This window comes from Phodopus roborovskii, unplaced genomic scaffold, assembly GCF_943737965.1.
Source record: "Phodopus roborovskii unplaced genomic scaffold, PHOROB, whole genome shotgun sequence".
In the NCBI taxonomy this organism is placed as follows: domain Eukaryota; kingdom Metazoa; phylum Chordata; class Mammalia; order Rodentia; family Cricetidae; genus Phodopus; species Phodopus roborovskii.
The window spans coordinates 4052425-4079793 of NW_026126646.1; the positions used below are offsets into that span (position 1 = coordinate 4052425).

At 55.7% G+C, this 27369-nt stretch overlaps 1 protein-coding gene across 1 annotated transcript in view; it reads left to right on the plus strand.

Annotated features, from left to right (window-relative positions):
- Positions 1 to 27369, plus strand: part of Nphp4 (nephrocystin 4) — a 77660-nt gene that overhangs the window by 15500 nt on the left and 34791 nt on the right. Inside the window, exons 4-12 of the mRNA XM_051173883.1 lie at positions 1700 to 1872; positions 2704 to 2768; positions 2959 to 3114; positions 7415 to 7551; positions 8820 to 9001; positions 9569 to 9700; positions 15360 to 15366; positions 15543 to 15725; positions 21817 to 21946. Of these exons, the coding sequence (XP_051029840.1) occupies positions 1700 to 1872; positions 2704 to 2768; positions 2959 to 3114; positions 7415 to 7551; positions 8820 to 9001; positions 9569 to 9700; positions 15360 to 15366; positions 15543 to 15725; positions 21817 to 21946 (1165 nt within the window). The remainder of the gene's footprint in view (positions 1 to 1699; positions 1873 to 2703; positions 2769 to 2958; positions 3115 to 7414; positions 7552 to 8819; positions 9002 to 9568; positions 9701 to 15359; positions 15367 to 15542; positions 15726 to 21816; positions 21947 to 27369) is intronic.

Genomic DNA, 27369 nt, shown 5'->3' on the forward strand with positions numbered 1-27369 from the left:
TCTGCAGAGCCTGATGCATATTTCTGCTCCGTCCAGCCACCTGTCAGCTCTAAGTGGTCATTATTTCATCATTCTGCAATAAAAGATAATAGAATAACAATTTATAGTTTGTGGCTGATGTTTTAACGCAACCCTCCGTTATCCTGGCTGACAGTCTGTGATTACAGTAAGCACTTTCTGGGTGACACCATGGTAATGACTCCTTAATAGGCGTGTTAGCCCGAATCTCCATCACAAGGCACTGGCCGGCCTCAGCCCTGCCTGGCCTGGCACTGTCTGCAGGGGGCGTCTCTGTGCTCAGCTGTGGGGCTAGACACCCAGACACTGAAAGGTGGTGGCATATGGAAGCCGGGGCTACTCCTCAGGGCGTGGACATGAGGCTCCATGATTGGCAAGCCCAACCCCTAGCTCCACCTCTGTCTCTTACGCTTGAGCTGTGGTCAGTTAGAACCGAAAACAGGTGCATCGAACCAGGTGCATGTGTGTGTGTGTGTGTGTCTGTGTGTGTGTATATATGTATGTGTGGTGTGTGTGTGTGTGTGTGTATGTGTATGTCTGTAGTATGTGTGTGGTGTGTATGTGTGTGGTGTGTGTATGTGTGTGGGTGTGTGTATGTGTGTGGTGTGTGTGTGTCTGTGTGTGTGTGTCTGTAGTGTGTGTGTGTGTGTGGTGTGTGTGGTATGTGTGTGTGTGTGTGTGTCTGTGTGTGTGTATATATGTATGTGGTGTGTGTGTATGTGTATGTGTGTGTCTGTAGTATGTGTGTGTGTGGTGTATGTGTGTGGTGTGTGTGTGTCTGTAGTGTGTGTGTGTGTGTGGTGTGTGTGGTGTGTGTGTATGTGTGTGTATGGTGTGTGTGTATATGTGTGTGTGTGGTATGTGGAGGCATGTTTATATGTGTGTACACATATTGTGTGGGTGTATACATGTGTCTGGGTGCATTGGGCAGCCTTAGGTTGACATTGGAAGTGTGGCTTGGTCCGTTGAACCCAAACAAGAACTAGGGCTAGCTTCTCCCACTTTACTCACTGAGGTAGAGTCCCTCAACCAAACCCAGAGCTCACTGACATGGCTCATCTCGCTGGCCAGCTTGCTTTGGGGATCCCATGTCTGGCTTCCAGGGTTGGAATTGCAAGCGGGCAGTCACACCCTCCTGGTGTTTGGTATGTTTCTGGGATATGAGCGCCACTTCCCTAGCTTGCACCTCCGCAGCCTGTGATGCCGCCGTGTTCCCCCTCGCCCCCCCCGTGCCTGTGAGGGTCTGGAGAGGAGAGCGTCTGCCCCCCCGTGAGGGTCAGAGCGTCTGCCCCCCCCCCCGTGAGGGTCAGGGGGTCTGGCCCCGGGAGGGTCAGAGCGTCTGCCCCCCCCCCGTGAGGGTCAGGAGCGTCTGCCCCCCCCCCGTGAGGGTCAGAGCGTCTGCCCTCCCCCCGTGAGGGTCAGAGCGTCTGCCCCCCCCCCGTGAGGGTCAGAGCGTCTGCCCCCCCCCCCCGTGAGGGTCAGAGCGTCTGCCCCCCGTGAGGGTCAGAGCGTCTGCCCCCCTCCCGTGAGGGTCAGAGCGTCTGCCCCCCCCCTCCTCCCCGTGAGGGTCAGAGCGTCTGCCCCCCCCCCCCCCCGTGAGGGTCAGAGCGTCTGCCCCCCCCCCCCCGTGCAGCACCTTGCCTGATACCGCCTCCCTCAGCGCCTCTGCTTTCTCTCACAGCCTTTCTACTTCCACACGACCTTGAACCACCCGAACATCGTGGCTGTGGTAGAAGTGGTCACTGAAGGCAGGAAGAGGGATGGCTCCCTGCAGGTGCTGTCCTGTGGGTTTGGAATTCTTCGCATCTTTGGCAATAAACCAGAATCTCCCACCTCTGCTGCCCAGGACAAACGGTACCTTTTCTCTTTTCCTCTCTCTCTCTCTCGATTTAATTATTCTTTATTTTATGTTTGTAACAATGTCTGGTGCTGATTCTAAGTTAGCCCAAGGGTTGTTCTTTTCTTGGAGCGAGAGCCAGCTCTGGGCGAGTGTTGGGTTGGATCCGGCGTGTACACGGGCCCAAGGCCTGATCTGTCGCCTGCACTGTGTGGGATTTTATGCAGGCTTACCCACTCACCTGTGCACGAGAGCCAGCCGTGTGACGTAAACTATGTGATAGCCATCATTCAGCAGGTGACAGTGCCTGTTACACAAACTCCGACCAGGGTTCAAGCTCACACTGTACCGCTCTGGATCTGAGTTGCTCGTGTTGGAGCCGCTCACTCAGGCATGGTCACTCTTCACCGTGGAGCCATCACGTGCGCTGTAGGATTCTTGGCAGTGCCCACGGCCTCCATCAACAGATGCCAGGAGCAGTCTCTGCTCAGTGTGTTAACTAGATACACCCTGCAGACATGCCAGACACATGCATGGGAATGCCATGCCTGGGTGAAGATGTGGCTCCAGGAAGGGGGCTGGATACTGTCTTCCGGGGACTTCTCAGTTAGGCTATTTCTGTTGCTTTCTAGCTTAAATTATTATTATTATTATTATTATTATTATTATTATTATTATTATTGTGTGTGCATGTGTGCGCCCCTGGAGGCCAGAAGAGGGCTAGAGTTATATATAGGTGGTCGTGAGCCCACCGACATGGGTGCTGGGAATCGAACCCAGCCTCTCTGTAAGAGCATCTCACTTAGCCGCCTCCCCCAGCTCACCTTGTAGCTTCTTCTGTCTTTCAGGTTGAGGCTGTACCACGGCACCCCCAGAGCCCTTCTGCACCCACTTCTCCAGGATCCCATAGAACGTAAGAGCCCAGCCCGGTCTTGGCATGTATCTCCACGTCCCGACTTTCCCGAGCGCTCCCTACCTCGCCTGGTGTCATTCCTCAGGAAAACAATCCATCTGCTCACGGCGTGGGTTCTGAATTTCTGGGTCTCAGCTCTTTGCCTGGAAACCCTCTCGGTTTTAGCCCCTGTCTGGTGCTCCTCCCCCAGAGAGCCAACACCTGACAGTGATGGGGAACTCTAGCTTGCAGTACACCCTGAAGCCACACCCACCCCTGGAGCCAGCCTTCCACCTGCTCCCCGAGAATCTCCTGGTGTCTGGCCTCCAGCTGATCCCTGGCCTCCTGCCTCCTCACGGGGACACAGGTGAGCTGCCCTTGGATCTCGCCACTGGGAGCCCGGGTTGGCTCGGGCTCAAACCTCGGAGGACCTGGGTTCGCCCTGACGGGTGAAGGTGGCTGGGCTGCCCTCATGTGCCTTGGTAGCTGAGCAGTGTGCCCTGGTGGCGTGGTGGGAGGAGGAGGTGACGGTGAGTGACACCCATCGCTCAGTCCCACTCTGAGGAAGCGTGTCATAGCCTCCAGCCTGCTCACCACCTTTCCCTGAGAAGTGCTATCACGCCCACGCTTCCTGTCCCCACGGCTAAGAGTAAACATTGTCCCGTCCACCCTTGACCCTGCAGAGAAGGCCACCACCAGCAGCTTTGTGTCCCCGAGCCTCCGGCCGCTTTGCTGTGCAGTCTCTTCAGTGCAATAGTGAAGGTGTACTCCCTCCAGCCCCGGCCCCCTGAAGGCTGGGAAACAGCGAGGCGGCAAAGCCACGCTTCAGACTCTGGCCTGCAGACTCCAGAGCCTGCAGAGTCACAAGACATGGCCCAGAGATGGTTTCTCCACAGGGATTCCCAAGCCCACCCAGCCTCCTTAGTCCTCTACGATCTGTGCTAGAAGGTTCCACCCTGCCACGGTGGCTTTTGTGCTTGGGGTCTTCTTCCTTGCCGCTGTGCCGAGCAGGGTCATGGTTACGGTCCTGGCCCTGGGCCCTTGATGGGTTTGGCCATGGGGCTGTGCTTCCTTTCCAGCCCAGGCCCCTTCCAGGAGTACCAGGCTCTGCCACCATCTCAGCTCCTACCAACGGAGCCTTCTCCTGTGCTGTTGCCGTGTAAGGTTGGGTTATGTGGCACCAGGGTGATCCCTCCAGAGGAACTGGTTGTCACCCACCATTGCCTTAGCTGTGTTGTTGAAGAGGCACGTAGCGAGGGTCACAGTACATGTGTAGGTTTGTTCTCAGGATGGGCTCCAGCGTAACAAATGTGGGTGACAAGGTTGTTGGCGTGCTCGGCTCTGGAAGGATCCAGTATGCTTCCTGCTTTTAGGTTCTCTGTGTCCCAGCTGCCCATCCACTGAAATGGCTTTTCAGCCCTCAAACTGTGGCTCACAGTATTTCCGCACCATCCCTGGCGTGTGCTTGCACACGCAGTGAACGTCCTCGGGCAAGGTGGTTCAGGGGACACTCCCTGCTTACCCGAGGGCCTGGTCAAGACCACCAGCCATTGGGGATGGCACCTGTTGCTAGAGTGGCCTCTGGTGAGCCCAGCCCTGTGATCTCTTGCTGAATGACAGTAGTCCTCTGGGACTGGCCATTTTGTCAGATGTCTGCATACATGTGTCCTTCCCAGGAGCAGAGATGGGTTGTGTGCTGATGGGACATTCACAGTGGGTCCCTGGGGTGGCTTGCACAGGAGGGCCTTCTGTGGGAACTTGGCTCCCACTGCAGAGTGTGTGTGTGTGTGTGTGTGTGTGTGTGTGTGAGAGAGAGAGAGAGAGAGAGAGAGAGAGAGAGAGAGAGAGAGAGAGAGAGAGAGAGCTGGTTCAGGTCCACAAGCAAAGTTGGGGTCCATTCCGAGCTTGGTTCCCAATCCTTCTCTCATTTCAGTTACACTCCTAAAAAATGTTCCCTGCCCTCGTAAGCGGGTGGAGGTTTTGGCCAGACCCCGCTCTTCTCCTATGGGCTGGCCTGCTCTGGTTACCGGTCTTTGGGTGGTCTGGCGGAGGGATGAGAGAGGCTCCTGTAACAGCTGCAGCATCTCTGCTCAGCTCCTCGCTGGGCTCTGTGCTGTTAAGTTCTGGCAGCTGGGGCCTCTGTTTCCTGTGACTGGCCTGAGCCAGGCCCTCTGCTTGCCTGTGCTGCTGGACATGGGTGCAGCCTCTGGAGTGGCCCTCTCTTCTTCCCCATCCCCATCCTGCCTCCCTTGTAGCCCACCTGAGCTTGGTTCTGTCCTCACTGTGGACCCCACCTTGGCTTTCCCCCGCTTGCACCGAAGCCTGTGCCCGATGAACTTTGGAATGTCCCATGGCCCAGAGCCGGCCCACCATCTGCCCTGGGCAGTGTATGCCTTGTGAGGGCAAGGAGGATGTGGACGCAGAGTCGGGTCAGCACTGTGAGAAGGCTTGCATGCTATCCTTGCTTAGCTGTGTGGTGGCCTGAGGTGCAGCAGCACTTTTTCTATCCAGTGATAAGGACAGTAAATGATAGGAGCTGGGCATTGCTAGCCAGTCCTTCTGAAATGTCCAATGGGCAGTGGCCACAGGAGCTGCTCGGTGCCCCAGGGGCCCTTAGGAAAGTGTGTGTGTGTGTGTGCGTGTGAGAGTGTGTGAGTGTGTGTGAATGTCTGTGTGTGTGAGTGCGTGTGTGTAAGTGTGAGTGTGAATGTGTGTGAGTGAGTGTGAGTGTGAGAGTGTGTGAGTGTGCCTGTGAGTGTGCCTGTGAGTGTGCCTGTGAGTGTGCCTGTGAGTGTGCCTGTGAGTGTGTGAGTGTGAGTGTGAATGTGTGTGAGTGTGAATGTGTGTGAGTGTGAGTGTGTGAGTGTGAGTGAGTGTGAGTGAGTGTGAGTGTGTGAGTGTGAGTGTGTGAGTACGTGAGAGTGTGTGAGTGTGTGTGAGTGTGTGTGAGTGTGTGTGAGTGTGAATGTGTGTGTGGGGGCTGGGTGTGTGGGTGCCTTGAGTGTTCTGGTACCCGGGAATCTGGTAGACACATGGTGAGTAGTTCCAGTGGCATCAAGGCTGTCAGTGGGGGCTCAGTGTAGAAGGAGTAGTTGTCATCTTTCACCAGATACGCAATCCAGACTGTCACCCGTGCTGACAGCGAGGCTGGGGTCAGATACGCAATCCAGACTGTCACCCGTCCTGACAGCGAGGCTGGGGTCAGATACGCAATCCAGACTGTCACCCGTCCTGACAGCGAGGCTGCGGTGGGTCCTTCCTGTCTGCCGTGGAGTCATGTGGCTCTGTCTGTCTGTGGCCTGCTCTGTGGTCAGGGTCTGAGTGGCACACTGCTTTCCAGCCTGTGGTGAGGACGCCGTCCCGAAGAAGTGCTGAGGTTGCTCGGAGCACGCCCCGGCCTGCGCCTCTGTGAACAGAATTAATTAATTTGCGGGACACAGTAGTCTGCTGAGTAGAGAGGACAGAAGGGAGTCTGCAGACGGTTACATCCATCTCTCGCGTTCCTCTTCCGGCCCCAGCTCCCTCCCTTTCCCTCTCTCTATTATTGTCTGGCCCAGGTTTGCTGGAGTGGCCTGAGTGCTGGCCGTGCCTCTATGCCCACCACAGGCCCCTGCCACCTCCTCGCCTCATCTTCCTAGAAGCTTTACAAGGAGCAGCCGCACGGCGCAGTGCAGCCACACGGCAGCCTCTGTCTCTGTCGTCAGGGCAGCAGGGTCCTAGGGCTCAGGGGACTCCACGAGGACAGCGCTTCTTCCCCTGCCCTCTGGCTGCAGTGTAGGGGGGTCCCCAAGTCAGGTGACACCAGATTTTCACCCGGACATTGCTGGGTACAACTTAGTGGTAGTGTTTGCCTACACAGATGAGGCACTAGGCTGATCCCCATCGAAACACGTATGCATCCTTACACATGTGCAGACACATGCACACACGTGTATACACATGCAGTGTACCCACGTGCACACCAGCATGTGAATGCATCTCCATCAACGTTTTCCACTGGAAGGTTCAGTGGCATCAGACACACTCGCGCTGCTGTGAGGCGGCGGAGCTGGCACGGAAGCTTGCCCCACATGGCTGACCCTCCCGCAGGAGGCCATGGTGCCCTTCTGATGGCTTTCTCGGCACCAAGTGTTAGCTTGGCTCTTTCCCCCTCTCCCCTCCATCTACCCCTCCTCTCTCTCTCTCTCTCTCAGCAGGAGGGAGTGAGTCTAGGCTGTCCTCTCTGTCTTTGAAACGGGTTCCTAAGACCCCACGGCCTTCCATCTAAGTGTGCAAGTGGTCACCTTCCCTGTCCCCTGGAGGCCCCAGGAGGTGCTTCTGGGTCAGGGCAGAGGGTTTTCTTGTGGCACCTGTGGGCGTACTTCGTCCAGCGTCTGTAGCATGCACACGCACATCCCTGCGTGCTTCACATGCTTCAGGGCCGCGGAGTAACGCGAGAGGCCGGAGAGCTGGCGTGGTCCTGGTGAAGCCGTAAGTGTCAAAGCAGGATCGAGCAGCGCTGGGTGAGCTTGGTTGAGCCCACCTTGCCCTGCAGGGGTTCTGACGTGCTGTCTGAGCAGCTCTTGCCTGCAGGTTCCAATCGCTGTGCCCGGTTAGGACCGGTGGGAGTGTGGAGTGTGGCCTCCGCTTCCCCCACGAGGATAACCTGAGCTCTCTTCCCGCTCCAGGGGATGCCCTGCGGAAGCCTCGCTTCCAGAAGCCCACCACGTGGCACTTAGACGACCTCTTCTTCACCCTGTACCCCTCCCTGGAGAAGTTTGAGGAGGAACTTGTGGAACTGCTCGTCAGCGACCACTTCCGGGAGGTATTTCTTAGCTCACCTTGCTGCAGCTTAACCTGGACAGGGACGGTGCCTGTGCCCACCTCCTGGGCTTCCTTCCGGCAGATCTGTGCGTGGCCTTTACCCAGGCCTCTCCAGAAGCCACTGCTTTACTTTCTCCCATGTCTATGACCCGGGGCAGCTGGCCCTCCTCTCTGATCAGGGATGTCCTCTGTCCCCTCGTTCCCTCTTGGGATCATTTGCCCCATGAAGATGAGCTGTTTGCTCACCACACCATGTGACGCGTGTTAACGGTGTTTGGTGTAGTGTAGGCTGTTCAAGTGGGCGACGCCATTGATTCCATTTTGTTAATAATAATAATAATAATCAACTAGTTATTAATGAGGTGTACCTATGGATGAGGGGACTCATTGGCTCTGTTCCCTACGGTAGGTAAGTATAGGGCTGAGAACAGAGTCAAGCGGAACCCACATTCTGCCTGCGGTTCCTGCTGCCGTCTTACTTTGCTGTAAGAACAGCTCTGTCGGGCTTGAGCTGGTCTCACAGATAACTGTGGAGGGACTTTTCTACTGCCTTACTATCCTTTGCCACCTATCTCCAGTGTTTTATTTTTGTAACTAGCAGGCCGAGGTTTGTCCCGTTCAGCCTGATTAATGGTCAGTGAAAACAAGATCAGCTAGTAAACGGCACATAATTTCACAAACCCTGCAATCAAGAGGGACACCTGTCTGTCACTGTGCCGTGCATTTCTCGCTGAGCCGGGAGGGATACCTTCCGTTTGCTAGGGTCCCTGCCTTTCTCGATAACATGGAGGTCTGCGGTGTCCAGCCGTGGCTTTGGAGCAGACTCCATGTCTATCAGCTTTAACATTTGTTGCCTGAGCCCGAATCCTCTTCCCACCCCGCTTTCCCCCTGAGAGACAGAGCAGAACCCGGGTGTGTTCTGCCCCTGGGTCCCTCTCCATCTTTACGGTGCTCATCTCAGGCAGGTGGCGCCCAGGCTCCCGAAGGATCTGAGGCCCATGCATTCAGGTTGTCGTGTCTTGAGAATTGTCAGCTGAGCTGAGGGGTCTGTGTTTCGGTGTGTGCTGCCCGGGGAATGTCACGCTGCTCGGGAAATACCTAATGTAGCTGGTGTGCCCGTGGCCAGTGGTTACCACTGTCCTGCATCTGCATTTGAGTGGGTTTGCTCTGGGGATTGTGTAGACCCCCGCCTTGGCCCGCCCAGTCTGTTCTGGCCACTCCCTTCCCAGGCATGTAGGACCCTTTGTCTGTATCCCGTGTCTCTTGTAGGGGGTCAGCCTGCTGGAGGGCGGCACACTAGAGGTCCTGGAGAGGCGCCTGCACGTCTGTGTCCACAACGGCCTGGGCTTCGTGCACCGGCCGCAGGTGGTTGTGCTTGTACCCGAGATGGAAGTGGCCTTGACACGCTCGGCCAGCTTCAGCAGGCGAGTCAGCGCCTCTTCTAAGAGCAGGTATCTCCCTGTGCTGGGCGGGGGCTGAGGGGAAATGATGCTGAGCATGCAGAGGTTGCTTGTCCTGTGGGTGCCTCCCCATTACCTCTCCCCTTGTGCTCAGTCACACCTATCAGGCAGAACCTCAGGGTTGGACGCTTAGGAGGGAAAGCCCCTGTTTTTGCTTTGGGGGTTAGAGCTTTAGACGCTTCCAGTCCAGGGTCTGAAGAACCCTTGCAAACCACCTGGATGGGCCCTGGGATTTTTTTTTCCCCAAAAGCTTCATGTCCTATTCTGTGTTGAATCCCATGTGCCACGCCCCGGGCAGACATCACTGTAGGGTGTGCCGAGGTCAGCTGTCAGTGCTGGGAAGGAAGCTCTGTGGCCACTCTCAGTGACATGATTGTCTCCCACGCAGGCTTCCTCTGCAAGTCTGGAGGTGTTGCTGGTGGTAGACACAGTGAACACTGTAGGCTGAACAGAGCAGACCCATGGAGCCCCTGAACTGCTGCTGCTCACTGTGGGGAGGGGACCCCAGTGGGGCGGGAGCCCGTGTTCCAACAGCTCTTGGTTTGTGTTTCCGACCAGCTCTGGAAACCAGGCTCTAGTTTTGAGAAGCCGCTTGCGACTCCCGGAGATGGTCAGTCACCCAGCATTTGCCATCGTCTTCCAGCTGGAGTACGTGTTCAGCAGCCCGTCTGGGGGCGGATGGCAGTGTGAGTCGTCTCCCTTTGGTATCCGCTTTCATGAGGTTAGCTTTGTGCTGAGAGGGGGGACTGGCGGGCACCAGTGTCCCTTCTACAGTAGAAGCCTTGGTAACGGCACGGCCCGTGGGGCTAGGAACAGTCTCATCCTGCTCTCATGGTCTTGGTGGGGATCGGACGTTCTGCGATGGTAGGACACGGCCCGGGAAGCTGCATGCATCATAACAGCTTTAACTCATAATTACCGAACCGGTAATTGTCTTGAAAAATGAGGCTGTTTTACCGTATTTTTCACTTGCTATAAAGTGTAGTAAAGCTTGAATGGGCGTGAGTGATAAAGGGCTTCTTATAGTGAACCTCACACGAGCCTACATCATAATTAAGGGTAAGGGTTTGTAGTTTTGGTTGAGAGCCGTGCAGCGGGGAGACGGCGTTCGGGCGGGCGCCGTCCCTGGGAAGCAGGTCATGCTGTCCTTAAGATTCAGTTTCTGTTTGGAGAAGACTGGGTCGTTTAGCAGCTGATGCAACGGAAGGCCGACGGGACACGGAGGCAGGGGCCTTCCTTGGCCGCCAGCTTTCTGAGGAGGCCCGTTGAGTCCAGGGCAGGGAGGGGGTTGGAGCCTGTGCCCACCATCTTTGCCGCTGCGTCCCTGACCCCCACGTCTTGCGCTCACACCGGGCCTTCCGGAGGCCGGCCTCACGCCTTGGCCACCTCGGTGGACAGCTTATCGCCCGCTGCCTGCCGCCGTGTTTCTCACCAGGCGCTTTACCACAGGTGCACATGGGTGTGGGGAGTCGTGGGTGGGTGGGCCGTGGGAGAACCGTGGGGTGCTGCCAGACAGCAGGTGCTGTGCCCAGTGTGACCTGAGCACTTGGGAGGCAGAGGCAGGGGGAACAGGTGTTCAGGGCCTTCTTCAGCTGTGTACAAGTTTCTGGCCAGCCCGGGCTATGTAAAACCTACCCATGGCATAGCCTTGCGCACAGGCTCTACCGGCCAAGGAGGGGCGTGGCCAGTGCTCTCAGGGACGTGTGTGTGTGTGTGTGTGTGTGTGTGTGTGCGCGCACGCGTACGCGTGCGTGTGTTGCGTGTCTGTGTGCCCGTGCCTTCAGGCGAGGAGGCCTGAAGTTTACCACGGGAGTCTTTCTCCATCATTCTCCACGTTGTCTATCCAGCAGGGCCTTTCACTGAACCCAGAGCTCAGCAATCCTGGCTAACCCGGGCAGCCAGCCTGCCCTGGCGACCCTGTCTCTGCTTCCTAGGTGCTGGGATAGCCGGTGTCACCCGCCACGCCTGCCCCTGCCTTTTCATGGCTTCGGGGAATAAAAGCCCCTGTCCTTAATCTTGCCCAGAAAACGCTTCCTGTCTGGAGCTCTCTCCCTACCCTCTGAATGCATTTTCCCTTTTTATGGAAAACGGACACACAGACAGGGCTGCAGAGGGGTGCCTGATGATCCTCGTGTCCCATCGCCAGCTTTGTGTTTACCACTCTGGGCCCCGACTCATCTGTCCTTCCTCCCAGACTACTTGAGAGCACATGTAATCCTTTAGTCGTTTTCTGCAAATAGCTGGCTCGGCTCCTCACCTCCTCACTGTGGGTGCCACCACTGCATGGGAGGGTCAGCCGGTTTATTCGGCTCACACTTCCACAATACAGTTCATCGCTGAAGGAAGTCAGAGCGGGGACTCAAGCAGGGACCTGGAGGCAGGAGCTGATGCAGAGGCCATGGAGGGTGCTGTGTACTGGCTTGTTCTTTGTGGGTTCATCAGCCTGCTTTCTTACCGAGCTGAGAAACAAAGGCCCAGGGCGGCCCCACCCACAATGGGCTGGCCCCACCCCCACATCAGTCTCTAATTGAGAAAATGCCCTACAGGCTGGGCTTGCCTGCAGCCTGACCATATGGGGTCCTTTTCTCTATTGAGGTACCCTTCTCTCAGATGACTCTAGCTGACATAAAACTAGTCAGCACACGCACCAATATCTGGCTAGCTAGCCATCTTGCTCCTGGGATCTGCCCCCGCCTTCTGAAGACAGGCAGGCCTCCACACCCACCCGTTTGTGTGGTTTCTGGGGACCCGAACCCCTGACCTCTTGCCTCTGCAGCAACCGTCTCCCCAGCCGCCATCTGTGCAGCTTCTGGGCCCTACTCAGTCTTCACAGGTGGCGGCCACTCCGGTCCACCACCTCACCCTCACCTCTGTAATCAGGGCAGCCTCTCTTGCTTCTTTCCGCCCCGACAAAGGAGCTGGAGTTTTGCTAGCCCACTAGCCAATCAGGAGGGATGTTGTAGGCCGTGGAGCTTGCTTTCATGGCTCATGTCCGTGATTAGAAATAACTACTGTGCTTAGTTGAATGAGCTGAAAACATCGCCTGATAAATGATCACCGCCAGTCACCGTGATCACATCGTGGGTCCGGTCATACATGGGAGAGCGGACGATTTTAATCATGGGCTGTGAGGGTTCCTCTGCCACCGCGGATGCATTTGAAGGGAATTAGCTGGCAGTAGCTGCCAAGTTCACCGCCCGTCGCATTTGCTAGGTTGTGGTGTGAAATTGATGCTGCTTGGTCAGGGGCCCTCTGCTAGAGGGCTGGCAGGGAGGAGGGGTGAAGGTTCACGCTCTCACTACCTGTTTCCAGGACCTGTCGCCGTGCATCTTAAGCCTTGTGAGGTTTGACTCAGTAGCCCAGAACTTAGGTCCTCTTGGAGGAGCGGCGGGAAACACACTTTCTGAGGTGATCTGGCCTCAGGCTGTCTGAATCTGTTCGTGCTCTCCCGTGTGGTTGGGCGGTGGGCTCTGGGTTCTGCCTCCCGTACTGCCTGTCTGGGTCTCACGTCTGCCTCCTAGGTGTAGGCTACGGGTTAGACTGCGAAGGACAGAGGCTTCTCCTCCCACCTGAGCCAGATTGCTGGGGTCTGCACTGTGGCCTCCGCAGTGGCCTTGTGGCCTTCACAGTGCCCCATGCTTTCATGTCACCTCCCTTAGACATGTGACAACCTCCTAAGTCATCTTGCTTTGTGTGCAGAGGACACCTTGCCATTCCTTGGGTGCGAGCTGTGACTTTGTGTGTGTGTGTGTGTGTGTGTGTGCGTGTGTGCGTGTGTGCGTGTGCGTGTGCGTGTGTGTGCGTGTGCGTGTGTGTGCGTGCGTGTGTGTGCGTGTGTGTTTTGCTGGCCTGGAACCCCAAATGGTAGGGCTGGCAGGACAGAAGTCCCCAGGGACCCCTCTCTGTGTCTTACCCCATCAGACCTGGGATTGTAAGGATGGGTTACCATGTGGTTCCCCTGACCCATTGGTTCTAGAGATCAAACTTAGGCAAGTGTTGTGCGGACAGCTTTCTCCCAGCACAGCTCTCTCTCTCTCTCTCTCTCTCTCTCTCTCTCTCTCTCTCTCTCTGCGTTTTGTGTCTTCTCTCTGTGATTGGGGTGATGAAGGAAGCATTCAGAGAGCAATCCACCATAGCCGTTGGGCTACTTGATTTGTGTTCAGCCACCCAGGAGCTCGATGTGGCCTCCTGCATCCAGGCTCCCATCTCTCTGGGCTCATCCCTGTGTCTGGAATTGGCCTCAGGGGCAGCAAGTGTGAGCACTGTCTGGGTGTTCCCCTCTCTACCCAGACAGGATGCCACTGTTACCCCTGTCTCAGCCAGTGGGGCAGAAGGGCCCAGCAGCTGATGCTCAGAAGCGGGCATGGTGACCTAGGCTGTAGAAAAGAGCCCTCCGCAAACGTCAGAGGAGATAAAGCCCCCGAGGGAGGAGTGTGGGGCCGCTGTCTTAGAGTGGCAGAGTTTATTGTCACACACCTCTGGAAGCCACAGCTCCAGTCAGCTCCACTGGGCACAGCAAAGTGTGGCAGGCATGTTCCTCTGGCGAGGTCCATCCCTTGCTCTTGCAGGCTAATCCTCTGCTCCCTCGGTGTCCATCTCCTCTCTGGTCTTCTGCTTCCTCGGTGTCCATCTCCTCTCTGGTCCTCGGTTTCCTCGGTGTCCATCTCCTCTCTGGTCCATTAGCCCATGGCTGTCTCTGTCCCTGAATGTCTATCTCTGGTTCTACCCTAGATCTCTTTCCCATTCTTGTCGCCAGCTTCCAGGTAGCTTGGCTACCCCAGATGAGCTCATCTCTCACGATGCCAGTCACATCTGCACAGGAAGCAGGATGGGACAGATGTCCTGTGAGCCACCACTCAGCCCCCGGCTGCCCTGGGCTGTAGTGTCCGGAGGTCAGGCTCAGAGTTCTGTCTGTAGCTTTGTTGACCCTGGCTCACGACCTGTCTGCTCTCCTTTGGCTTTTTATATTGTTTGCTACAGTCAAAAGTCTAAACGAAAACAGATAATTTCAGAGCACCTTGGACTTTCCCCTTTTTCTTTTGAGGCTGCGTGAATTCTCATCTAAATTTGGCAGAAAAAGAAACGAAAAAAAAGAAGTCAGTAATCTCTTTTTATTTTTACTTTTAAGTTGGGGTTGTCCTATATTCCCAAGGCTGTCTCCTTGCCTCTCCTGCACTGTGGTACCCGCCAGCCTTTAACCCTAACCATGAGAACTCGGGTTTGCACTAGGCGCGTGCTTGGCTGTGAGTACTGAGGACTGGGAACAGGCCTGAGCAGGAGCCTCTGAGCCAGGCGGATGTGTGGAGCCGGCTGCCACCAGCCCCCAGTTATCGTGCCGGGGTCTCAGAAGTGATCAGTAGCTCACAAATCATCCCTCGCTGTTAAAGACAGAAGCGAGGAGAAGCTGGCGTTTATCTAACTGACAGATACTCCACACGGAATAGATCCATATTGATCGAGAACCAAACGACCACGGAGAACCGTGAAATTGGAAAATTAGATGTCAGGCTCACCTAATTCGAGAAACGAAGCCAGAAGGCGTTGCGCCAATCGCACGGACACTTGGATCCCTGCTTTATTTTTGATCCTGCCTTGAGCGGCTGTTTACAGAAGCCATCCAGCTGCTGCTGAGTTTAGGGTGTTTTATTGGCGTTTATTGGCGAGTGCTCCTACTCCATGTGTAGTGATTGTACGCTGAGGGGAGTGGATCTGTCACCAGTACCGATTGACGCCCTGCAGCTACCCAGCTCCTTCCAGCGGAGGCCAGGGCAGGGAGGGGGCCAGGGCAGGGAGGAGGCCAGGGCAGGGAGGAGGCCAGGGCAGGGCGGAGGCCGGGACATCCCCACCCCATGTGGTAGAGTCTGATGCTAAAGTTCCCACTTCCTGGATTCTTTGCTTATACTTCAGGGTTTTCTTGTCACCCGGTGGCCAGGAACCCAAATCCCGTTAAACCCGGCAGGGATGTGATCGTGGCAGCACCTAGACCCACCATCTGAGGCCTGACTGTGGGGAGGGACCTCCTGTGCCCTGCTGGTCGGCACAGTTCGAGGTCCAGTTGCTTAGCAAGACAGCAGTGAAGACCCCTGGTCTGGGGTTTCCTCTCATGGATATAAAGGGCAGGGTCCCATCCCAGGAGCAGGGGCTGGGTCACTGTTGTTCAGCTCGGTCGGCCCTTGAGCTTGGCTGTGGTTTAGTGTAGCAGAGGCCATTTGGTGAGTGTGCCGCATCTGCCTGGGGCCCTGGTGCAAAGCTTCTGTTCTGCAACTCAGGTTCCATCCTTTGATTTCCCTGATGCATTTGACTAGCACTCAGCAAGTTTCCGTGGGTCTGTGGAAAGGTCTCGGAGGAGTGGCGGTGTGTAAAGTGGCCCTGAGCCACAGGAGAAGCCTGATGGGATATAAGCGTGGCCGGTCTCAGGACCGGTAGTTTGTACTGTGAACTCCTGAGCTGAAAAGGTTATGTGTGATCACTCATTTCCCACCTCGATGGCTGCTGCCGTAACTCCTATGGCTGTGCTTTGTTTGCACTGCAGGCAGGCTCGTCCACCTCTATCTCCAGCTTGGCAGGCATGCACATGGTTCGCTGGGCTGTCTGGAACCCCGAGCTGGAAGCGACCTCAGGAAAGGTGACTCTGCCTCTTCAGGGTGGGATCCAGCAGAACCCCTCACGCTGTCTGGTCTATAAGGTGCCTTCAGCTAGCATGAGCTCTGAAGAGGTGAGTACTTCGGAAGTGTGGCTCTCACGTGCTTCTAGCGAGTGTGTGTGTGTGTGTGTGTGTGTGTGTGTGTGTGTGTGATACCACCTGAACTTAGAGCTTGCTGATTGGAGCTAGCATGCCTGGACAGTGCCCCCCCCCCAGGGGCCCACCCGTGTCCCCCCTCCCCCCCTCCCCAGTTATAGATACGTGCTGCCACTCCTAGCTTCATGTGAATTCCCAGGATTGAACTCGGTCTTCACACCTACCGAAAGCATTGTACCCACGGAGTCTGAGTTCACTTACTTTAAGGCTCCGGATTGACAAGTATGTCTCCAGTCTTTCCTGAGCACAGCTTTCTGTGCCCAGAGTGTGCCCTTGGTGCTTGCTGAGCCAGTTTCATCTGGGGTTTGCTCACTCCCTTGCCCTGTTCACATATCCATCTCTGGATGCCTTGCTGGACCATTTTGTACACTTTGTGCATACTTTGGGAGGAGTTTCTCCTGCGCAGTTGGAGTGTCTGCGGTTGGTGCCTCAGAGGAGGACTCTGTGTGGTTTTTGCCAGGATGGTGAGTGTTGCGAGAACTAGGCAGGGATCTCGGACTTTAGACCCAGCACACACGGCTCTCAGCTGGATGTGGGGTGGCAGGTCCGCAGCAACTGTCAGGTTAAAAAGGCTGCTGCTCGCTGTGACATTCTCTGAGCTCCAACCTGGAAAGCATGTAAGGTCAGGAGAGGCTGAAGGGTGCGTGTGTGACCCTCGCCACCCCACCCAGGTTGTGGTTGTAAGGAGTAAGGTTTTTCCACCCGCCGCTGGTCTTGTCCCGCCGCCGCACCAGCCCCAATTAACACACCGAGACTCTGTATTTGATATAATGCTGTTGGCCAGGTATTAGTTTCTTATCGGCTAGCTCTGTCTTAAGTATTAACCCATTTCTGTTCATCTATGTATTTTCATATGGTCTCCTTACCCGGGAATGGGGCCTGCGTTTGGTCTCCCCGGTCTCTCCATCTTGACTCCTCCTTCCTACTTCCTCTTTCCTCCTTGTCTCCTAGTCCCGCCTATCTTCCTTTCCTATTGGCCAACAGTGCTTTATTCATTAACCAGTATGAGAAACAGATTTACAGAATGGCATCCCCCATCCTGTGGTCTTGGAAGTCAAGTGACTCAGGGCACCATGGACAGGCTTGGAAGTATGGCTGGCTCTGGCAGATGTCTGGGGCCACCCTGGCCCCTAGGGTATGGCAGGAGCCCCCCCCCCCCGTGGTGCCTGCGATGTGGCTGTCTCAGCAGCGCACGGAGCCTTCGCACTCATTGCCTCTTTCTCAGGTAAAGGGGCCGCCATTTCACAGTGTCACTTCTGTGCTGATGCTGGCTGCATCTATTATTTCCAGTGTTGTCATTTACGATCTGGCTGACGCTTTGGGGACCTGTGTCAGGGAGCAGCTGATTGTGCGGTTTCCTTGTTATGAGCAATGCCTCTCATTATGGGCCCATATTTTGCTGGGTTTCCATATGGTCTGGTTTGAGCCTCCATTATGAAATCACCATCAGAAACCTCGAAGCCATTACCATTGCCCCACTCTCCATCTTTTTAATCACCTCCTTCCTCCCCTCTTCCCCTGTGTGTGTGTGTGTGTGTGTCTATATGTGCCTTTCTCTCTGTATGTCGTGCACGCTCTCTCTCCCTGTCTCTGCAGCTGGCTCTCTGTCTCTCTCTGTCTCTCCCTGTCTCTGCGGCTGGCTCTCTCTGTCTCTCTCTGTTTCTCTCTGTCTCTGTGGCTGGCTCTCTGTCTCTCTCTGTCTCTCCCTGTCTCTGTGGCTGGCTCTCTCCCTGTCTCTGTGGCTGGCTCTCTGTCTCTGTCTCTCCCTGTCTCTGCGGCTGGCTCTCTGTCTCTGTCTCTCCCTGTCTCTGTGGCTGGCTCTCTGTCTCTGTCTCTCCCTGTCTCTGCGGCTGGCTCTCTGTCTCTCTCTGTCTCTCCCTGTCTCTGTGGCTGGCTCTCTGTCTCTGTCTCTCCCTGTCTCTGCGGCTGGCTCTCTGTCTCTCTCTGTCTCTCCCTGTCTCTGTGGCTGGCTCTCTGTCTCTGTCTCTCCCCTGTCTCTGCGGCTGGCTCTCTGTCTCTCTCTGTCTCTCCCTGTCTCTGCGGCTGGCTCTCTGTCTCTGTCTCTCTCTGTCTCTCCCTGTCTCTGTGGCTGGATCTCTGTCTCTGTCTCTTTCTGTCTTTCCATCTGGTGTAAATGTCTGTTCCCTCTACAGCTTGTCTTGCCACTTTGTTGCTCTCCTTTTTGATTGTGTGAACTGTGTCAGGCATAAACATTTCGAAAGCTTGACTTGCTTGGTGACACACGTGTCAGACATTTTCATTTCCCACGAAGAACACCACATCTGAATTCCATTTCTTGACCCCAGAACTGCTGACATTTCTGCCAGGTAACTTTTTGCTGGGGACTGTCATAGAGGGTGTTTGGCTGCATCCCCATCTTCTGCCACTAGGTGTCAGTAGCATCCCCCAATTGTGGCAGCTGAAATGTCTGCAGATCTTGCTGAAGGCTTTGGGGTCCAGAACAGACGCCTGTGGTTGAGGACCTGCACCTTGAGCAGGCAGAGCGGATTAGAGTGCTGAGTGTGATGGCACAGGCTCTGCCTCCACTCCTGTACCGGGAGAGAACCATGGTTTCTTCGTGTCCCTTTCTGGTGGCTCCAACGCTGGCCAAGTGAGACCAGCTGGAATCAAAGTGTGCATCACCTACCTGTGCCCTCCCCAGCCAGCTCCACAGCCCTTCCTGTGTCCAGCAACTGTCTTTTGAATTTGCACCCGGAGACGTGGGAGAATATCCCTGAGCCCATGGGCTCACGGCGGCTGTCAGTCAAGGACATTGTTTCTGGGAAGCACCTTTTAGGGTTTGTCATGCCAGCAACTACGCCACAGCCTGCTGTGCAGTGAGGTGATATCTCAAGGCCGCATCTCCTGCCCGGCTCTCCTCTTCTTGTCTTTTTCCCGTGGGTGAATAATCCTCTAAAAAGTATTTATGTCTCCAGAAGCTGGCACTTTCAGTCCCTGGTTATGATTTATAGTGAGTTTACCTTTGATTTTGAAATACGCCATTAGTTTATCAGTCGTAGACATCACGCCCTGAGTTCCTGAGCTGACGGATGGATGGGGACGTTAGCCGTTTTCACACTCCGTCCTCTTTACAAATCGCCTGCCCTCGGGTACGATGCACACAGCCGCAGGCTGGGTTGGAAAGTCAAAGGGTCCCCGGGAACTGAGCAGTGCTCACAACGTAGGAGCTTGAAAGCAACCTGCAGAGTTGCTTAATGTTGTAAGCTTACCCCAAGCTGCAGTGTGAATCTGACTTAAACAGCAGGCCCAGGGGGTTGAGACCTGAGCTATGTGGGGGTCGGACACTGTCCAGTCCTGGGGCTGCCCACTGGAGGAGCATACGGGCACTGTGTGGGCGTGGAGAGGAGCACTAGGGTGGACACCATTGCCCGTAGGAACTGTGGCCAGAAGCTGGGACCTGAGCCCTGATCCCACTGATGCACAATATCTACTTTCTTTCTTCATGAACTGCAAAGCAGCCATAGACTCTAAATGTAATCTTTAAAAGGAGTGCAATATAATCTAAGGGATTTTGCATACCAGGAGCCGAGGTAGAGAAGAGGCCTTTGGTAGACAGCAGCACTGAGGTGGTAAAAAGTCGGTTATCAAAGATCTTAAAGCAGCCGGCGTGGGAATGCCCAGGCACACAGGTTCTGACACCACCGAGGAGAGAGAGGAGATGCGAGATGGGGATTTTAGAACTGAAAGGGCAAAGTGAAAATCTTCACGAGGTGTGCTCTGGCTGAAGTCTGTGAACCTGAAGATCAATCAGCAGAGCTGGGGCCTCCTGAGCTGAAGGAGCAGATTGGCAGCAGCAGGCTGGGCTCCGCTGCTGACCAGTGGGACAGCGCCCGAGTCCAGCGCCCGAGTCCAGCGCGCGCCCGAGTCAGCACCTGATCCCCAGGAGATGGGAGGGTGCCTGGTGCAGGAAACAACTCTGAAGATATGACAGGAAACCTCGGGGCAAGAGACACAAACCTAGATACCGGGAAGCTCCGCCAAAGCTCAGAGATGAATGGGAAGTGACCTCAGCAAGACAATGTGAAATCGGCGAGAACTAAATAGAAAAGTGGTTGGTTCTTTGTCTGCAGAGAAATGGTTGATGCGGATCGTGGTGGCCTCCTCCCCAAAGCTACAAGGGCCAGTGGGGAAAAACAAAAGGTTTCAGAACCCAGGGCTCTGCACCCGTCAATAGTGACCAGAGCACAGGCATTGCATTCCCAGGGAACCAGAGGAAGGGAATTGGGGAGCAGCGTGGCATTGGCTGAGTTTCTCTAGACAGAAGGAAACGCGGAGAAAGGAGGGCTGAGCCGGCTTTATGTTACATTGTATCCTGTGAGGTCTTCTAGGCGTAATGTAAGGAGCCAGGGGCGTCTGGAAGAGAGCAACTGCATTCCGTCCTCTCAGGGTAATGAGATGCCGGAGATGAGTTGATGAGTTTTCATTTAATTCTTTTAGTTACCTACTTGAGAAAGGGTCTCACTGTGTAACCGCAATGGCCTCAAACTGGTGGCGACCCACCTCTCAGCCTCCCGAGTGCTGGGTTACAAGCCTGTATGTACCACCACCCCTGGTGGGAATTTATACTTAAAACCTTTAGAGAAATCATTAACAATAAGATACCACATTAATTACAATTAGTTTTGTAAATGCCAGACAGAAACAAGGGAGGAAGGGCTTATCTGGCTCACAGCGTCAGAGGGACTACAGCGCATCCTAGCGGGGAAGGGGGGGGGGGGGGGGAGATTTGATTTAGACTTCTAGCTTGGGGGAAGAGGAGGTAGAAGGAGCCGGCCAGAGTTGGGGGTGGATGTGATGGGCAAAGGTGGCTCCCAGTGACCGGTTTGCAACAGCCAGGCCCCACCCAGTGAAGGTCCACATGCCTTTAAGATAGCTCTGAACGTGAGCCCATGGGGGGCATTTCAGATTCAAACTGTAACAGCCTAAACCTGGGAACCGAACCTGGGTCCTCTGCAAGAGCAGCCAATGCTCTCAACCGTGGAGCCATCTCTCAGGCCCCTACGGCTTAGATTTTTTTCCTTTAATTTTTATTCTAATCCTCACAGAATGTAGTGTCTACAGAGTCACTTTCTGGGAGCCAACTCCCAGAGAAATGGGAACCGGTTCACACAGGAATTTGTCCACTGCTGTGCTATTTGTGGGTACCTCTGTGTACAGCCTGCAGCCTGGCAGCTAACCATGCGTTCCCAGTGAGTGGGAGGATGGGTGGATGGACATAGCCTGGAGACTGGCAGCTAACCATGTGTCCCCGGTGAGTGGGTGGGCGGACAGATGGACAGATGGATGGACGGACGGACGGATGGATACAGCCTGCAGACTGGCAGCTAACCATGCGTCCCCGGTGAGTGGGTGGACGGATGGATGGATGGACTGGTACATCAGTGTGATAGGGCACGACTCAGCCATGAAAGGCGTGGACTGTCCACGTGTGTGTTCACTCACAGTGTGGTCAATGCTCATGAGCATTGTGATGACCCAGTGAGCGAGGCAGCCACCCTCGAGGGCTGCCTGCTGCATGACCGTGTTTACGCGACACTCAAGGAGACCAGCCTAGTTATGGAGAAGCGGGCAGTGGCCGCTTGGACCAGCCGAGGGAGGGATGGGCAGGTCATGTGACTCTGCACAGGGGTTAAAACCCACAGGGCTACAGCTATGCAAGTAAGTCAACATCACATGTTAATTAAAAACACACACATTGTGGCTTATTAAGTACCTTAAACTATACTTCTTGGGTAAATGTCATTCCCTGATAATACAGTCTCCTGGGATTTTAATGCCACAACTGATTTTCATCCCAGAAAATTACTTGTTTATGATCTGAGAACACGCGGCTTCCAGAGTCTTCCAGAGTCTTTGCTCTCTTGTTTAAACTTCTTTTGAGGGGAGTCTGGGCCGTAGGGCGGGGCAGTTGTACTGGCCAGTCATCGACGGGGGTGGGGTGGGGGAGTGCCACTGAGGGATGGCATCGTTGCTGTCACCATCACAGGTGAAGCAAATGGAATCAGGAACCATCCAGTTCCAGTTCTCGCTGAGTCCGGACATCCCCACAGAGCAGCAAGTCAATGGCCCCACGGCAGAGCGGCATTCCTCCAGGAAGATCCCCGTGTCCCCTTCAGGTGAGTCCAGGGGTCTGACTCTAGCCTGCTGCTCGCTCGCTTCCCTCTCTCAGCCCTGCAGGGTAATGGCCGCAGATGGCTCCTTGAGTTAATTGCCTGGTTTCCCTTAAGATGATGATGTGGGGTTGGACAGCACGATAATGTGTGGCCCAGCTGTTTGTCGCCTCCAGTTACTTAGCAGCTCCCCAAGCAAGCGTGTGTCTGTTGGTGAAGGGTGACTTCATCAAGGGCGCTTCACGGGGGCGCCCTGCGAACGTGGGGCCTGCGAATGTGAGGCCGGCTGGGAGTGCTGGCAGCCAGCCCTGGTTGCGTGTTGGTTCGGGTTGGTGTTGTCGATCTTCTGTTTGCGCTGAGACACTGTTGACCTCCAGTGATTTGGGGATGTCCCTCCAGGAATGGGTCATAATGGGGTGCCAGTGGCCATGGCCCCCAACAGAGACAGGTTCAGTCCTTGCCCGGTGAGAGACAGGTCCACAGGCGTGTGGGGGGGCGGGGTTGAAGAACCATTACTGTCATTGAGCTTAAATGGCCCAGTATCTTCTCTGTGGCCCGGGCCTGAGCCTGTGGTGGAGCCAGGATGGCGTGCACAGACAGCAAGATGCGTATGTGGGTGTTGAGTAGTGGCTTGGGTTTCTGGAGCAGATCTGTCTCCTGCTAACTGAGGGCTGTAAGGGACTGGACACAGGTGGCCTTGCCCTTCTGATCCAGATGGATGGGTGCGGAATGAATCCATAGAGCAGGGCAATGTGCTCCCCTCCTCGTTTAGCTGTGCTCCCCTCCTCCCACTGTGCTCCTCTTCTCCCGCCGTGCTCCCCTCCTCCCGCCGTGCTCCCCTCCTCCCGCCGTGCTCCCCTCCTCCCGCCGTGCTCCCCTCCCTCCCCGCCGTGCTCCTCTTCTCCCGCCGTGCTCCCCTCCTCCCGCCGTGCTCCCCTCCTCCCGCCGTGCTCCCCTCCTTCCTCCGTGCTCCCCTCCTCCCGCCGTGCTCCTCTTCTCCCGCCGTGCTCCCCTCCTCCCGCCGTGCTCCCCACCTCCCGCTGTGCTCCCCTCCTCCCGCCGTGCTCCTCTTCTCCCGCCGTGCTCCCCTCCTGCCCTGCCCCCTCCTGCCCTGCTCCCCTCCTCCCGCCGTGCTCCCCTCCTTCCGCCGTGCTCCCCTCCTCCCGCCGTGCTCCTCTTCTCCCGCCGTGCTCCCCTCCTCCCGCCGTGCTCCCCTCCTCCCGCCGTGCTCCCCTCCTCCCGCCGTGCTCCCCTCCTCCCGCCGTGCTCCTCTTCTCCTGCCGTGCTCCCCTCCTCCTTCCGTGCTCCCTTCCTCCCGTCGTGCTCCCATCCTATTGTGCTCCCACCCTCTTGCTGTGCTCCCTGCAATCTGGCTGCCCAACAGCAGGGGATGCCGTGTGGCCATGGAGGACATGTTGTGCCTTCCTAGCCTGTCCCTGCCCTCCCCGCCCAGCCCCCTGATAATCTGGGCAGTTTTGACTGGTTTTCTATCCTGATTCGGTGCCTGAGTTCTGGCATAGGAAACTCTTTGCCCATTGAGGTTCTGGTGTGTGGGGCCTGGTCCTGATAGGTGAGTGGCCTACTGACCGCTTTGACCTACATACAGCTCGCTATGCGGACCTCTGTTTCCCCGGTCTTTGGGATTTTCCGGAATGCCTAGTAGCAGGAACCAAAACCTAACCATTTGGTGGCAGCGAGTTGAAGGCTCCCTCTCTGCAGAGCAGTTGAAGTTCCTAGTTTGGGTTCTGTGCTTAGCAGGCCGTTCGTTGAGGGTTGCTCCCACAGAGCCCACGTCAGTGGACCATCTTATGTAAGTGAGTCTGCCGAGCAGCATCCCCTGTACTTGGGATGCTGCCAAGAAGTTTGCCGGATGCCTCTGGGTGGTGGGCGGCAGACGTGCACTTTCTGCTGGAGTCACTCCCGAAGAAATCCTCATTTCATGTGGAATACAGCCTTACAGACTTTCAATGATCCCGCTGGCTAACCGGTACGTCTCGGTCAGTTCGCTCTCCTGTTTGTCTCTCAGATACCGATACCGAACAGCCACACTGGATGGGGTGTGTCTGTGTTGAACCTTCTTGGGGTCAGGGCAGTGGGTGTCCCTATCTGTGCTAAGAATACCCCTAGTTTTTCTCTTTTGGGACACTGTGGTTAGTGGTGGTCTGAACCCTGGGTGCAGCCAGAGTCGTGTAACTTTGTGTCACCCTGTCCCTGTAACCCCGCTCCCCTGCCTGTCATAACGTGCACGGTTCTGCCCTCTGCCTTCTGCACGGTTCTGCCTGGTTTGTGGACACTTGGGATTCTCTCTTGTCTGGGGGGGGTGAGAACTTGCGAGTCTAATAGGCGTTCTAACGCTCTGAGGACAGTGTGATGGTCTGCGCCTTGCTCTTCAACTGGGTGTTGGTTTGGGCCTGACCAGGTAGGGCTGACTCCCCCCCCCCCACCCCAGATGACTAGACCCTCACACCCTCTGGCCGTGCTCTCCAAATCGGACATGAGGTCAGCTGGCGGCCTCATGGGCATCTCTTCTTCCTGGTGGTCTTCCCTGCTGTGTCTGTCTGTCTACTTCCTGGTGGGTCCTGTGCTGGGGCCTGGGAGGCCCCTCTGCCATCCTGAGCTGTGGTCCTCACTCTGGGCCCTGTTAGTAACAGGTGTGTCTGTCCAGCGTGCTGACCGTGTTCCCTCTCTCTCGACATTTGGTGGTCACTCAGGACTTCTGCCTTTGTTGCCTGTTGCTAGGGTTCTTCAAATCACCCTCCCCTTCCCCTCCCCTCCCCCTCCCCTCCCCCTCCTCTCTGTTCCTCAATCCTCCCCTCTTCTGCCCAGCCCTGCCCTCTTCCCCTGTCTTCTCCTCTTCCTTCTTCAGGTGGGTGGGAAGATAATGTCTACCTACAAGGAGAAGTCGACCCTCCTCCTCTCCAGCTCACTCCCCCACTGTTGGTGTAAGGCCTGTGCAAGCTCTCCCTGGAGACATTCCCGGTGCTCTCCCTTTTACTGAGCCGAGTCTTAGCTTGTGATTTCTGCCCAGAGTGCATTGTACCCACAGACTGTGGGCATCTTGCTGCTGCTACAACTTGGCCAACACTTGGTGACTTAAAGCAGCATGTGTCCTTGATCTCACTGCTCTAGAAGTCACACACCCACAGTGGGTCTCACACACTTAGGTTGGGCCGAGCAGAGCTTCATGCCTTCCGCGGGCTTCATGGAGCAGCCATTTCCTCCCTCTCACCAACATCTAGTGGCTGCTTGGCCCCTCCCTGCCCCTTCTGCCTCTAGTCACCGGGCCCCCTCACTAGCCACCAGCTGCTCCTGTGGATTAGGGTGTGGCTGTCTCAGTGGGAGCAGTTAGTCACCCGGCTGACCACAGGGAGTCAGGACAGACCAGCCAGTAGATGGTGCTGGCACACTTGGTTATGCAGAGAATGTAAACTTCCAGTCCTAGCTTCTTGTCACTCACATAAATGTTGCAGAGTAACTCATGTCATGCATGCGATCGTGTATACATTCACACACACACACACACACACACACACACACACACACACACACACACTTCCAGATGGATTAAAAAAGCAAAGCTTTATAAACTCCAAGAAAGTGGACTATGACATAACGGGACAGAGGTGGCGTATGCAGAACCCAAGTCTCTAATGGCTGGCACAGCAGACAGGCGCAGAGGATAACTGTACCCTTGTCATCATCATGAATAGCAGAATGTCCCCAGCTGTTCTTAGATTCCCCCCCCCCCCCAGACTGGGCTTCTCTGTGTAGCCCTGACTGTCCTGGAACCTGCTTTGTAGACCAGGTTGGCCTTGAACTCACAGAGGTCTGCCTGCCTCTGCCTCCCGAGTGTGGGGATTAAAGGCGTGCACCACCACTGCCTGGCTGTTGGCTTTGGCTGTTCTTGAGTATAGTTTTTGTTTTAGATTTTATTTTTATTTTTAATTATGTATATAATTGTATGTCTGTGTGTGGGTGTGGTGCATGTGAGTTCAGTGATGATAGTAACCAGAAGTGTCACGTCTCCTGAAGATGGACTCACAGGCAGTTGGGGGCCGGCCACTTGCTGTTGGTGCTGGGAACTGAACTGGGTCCTCTACAAGAGCGAAGCATGCTAGTAACTTAAGCGATCTCTCTACTTCCTGCCCCCGAGTTTTATATTGTGTTTATGGAGCTGGTAACACAGAGCTTAGTGGAGAGCATGGATGAATGAATGAATGGATGGATGAATGGATGACTAAATGAATAAATAAATAATTAGTCGTGTGTTTGGGCAGAGGAGGGTGTCATTGTCCGATGCATTACTCCCTTGAGACAGGGTCTCTGACTGACCCTGGAGCTAGGCTGACCAGTAAAGCCCAGTACTCCAGCCTCCATCCTCCACAGCACTGGATACTCAGCTGTGCCTGGCTTTTTGCATGTGTGCTGGGGATTTGAACTCAGCTCTTCATGGTTGAGCTCACCGAGTGAATCATCTTCCCAGCACCATGACCTTTTAGTAGTCAATAATTAACAACAACACAACAACAACAACAACCACAACCACAACACCCCCTGCTCCTCAGCCAGGAGTGGCTTTATTTGCAGGATAAATGAAAGAAAGGAATGAAAGAATCTCATTGGCTCTTCTGATAGAAAGTCTCTGAGCCGGCATGACGTTAGGTGTGGCGGGGCCCAGGACCCCCGATGCCCCTGACCCCATCCGTCCCCGTGCAGTGTGCAGCTCTCCCCTCCTTTGGGCTCTGCTCTCTGCAGAACCGGGCTTCTTGCCAGAAGTTTCTCCCTGCTCTGCTCTGAGCTCTGGCACTCCAGGATAATCCTTGGATTTAGGAATCCCAACAGAGCTTTGTCACTTTGTTCCAGAAGAGTTTTGAGGTAGTGATCAGCGCCCTGCTGTGCTACCCTCCGTGCCGCTGGCAGCAGGCTGGGGGTGGGGAGGGGTGGGGTGGGGTGTGGGGCTGGGGTCTCACACCCACTCTGGGTATGTGGTGAGGGGTCCAGGTCTGCTCTCCACAGCGAAGTCCCCAGAGAGGGTCGGGACTCAGGCAGCACAATGGGAAGGCCCTGGTGGCTGTATGAGGTTCCATCGTGGCAGTTCTGCCCAGCTTCCCTACCTGTGGGCCACACTGCCTCTCAGTCTGTCCCCTTCTCGGCCGCTGCTAGTTACTAAGCTTGAAAAGCACAGACCCCAGCGGCGGGGTCCCGCCTTCAGCAGCCCCTGTGCGGATGGATGGATGGATGTGGTTAGGGAGGAATGGGTGGGTGGGCTGCGGCTAGAGGAACAGGGTGGGATGGGGGAGGGGAGGGGAGGGTGGCTGTGGGATGGGGCAGAGCCTGCCTGCCAGCCTGCCCTGAGGATCTCAGCTCAGCAGTCTCCCCAGTGAGACCCAGGGGGTGTTTGCCTGTGGGACACGAGCAGAGCAGCAGTT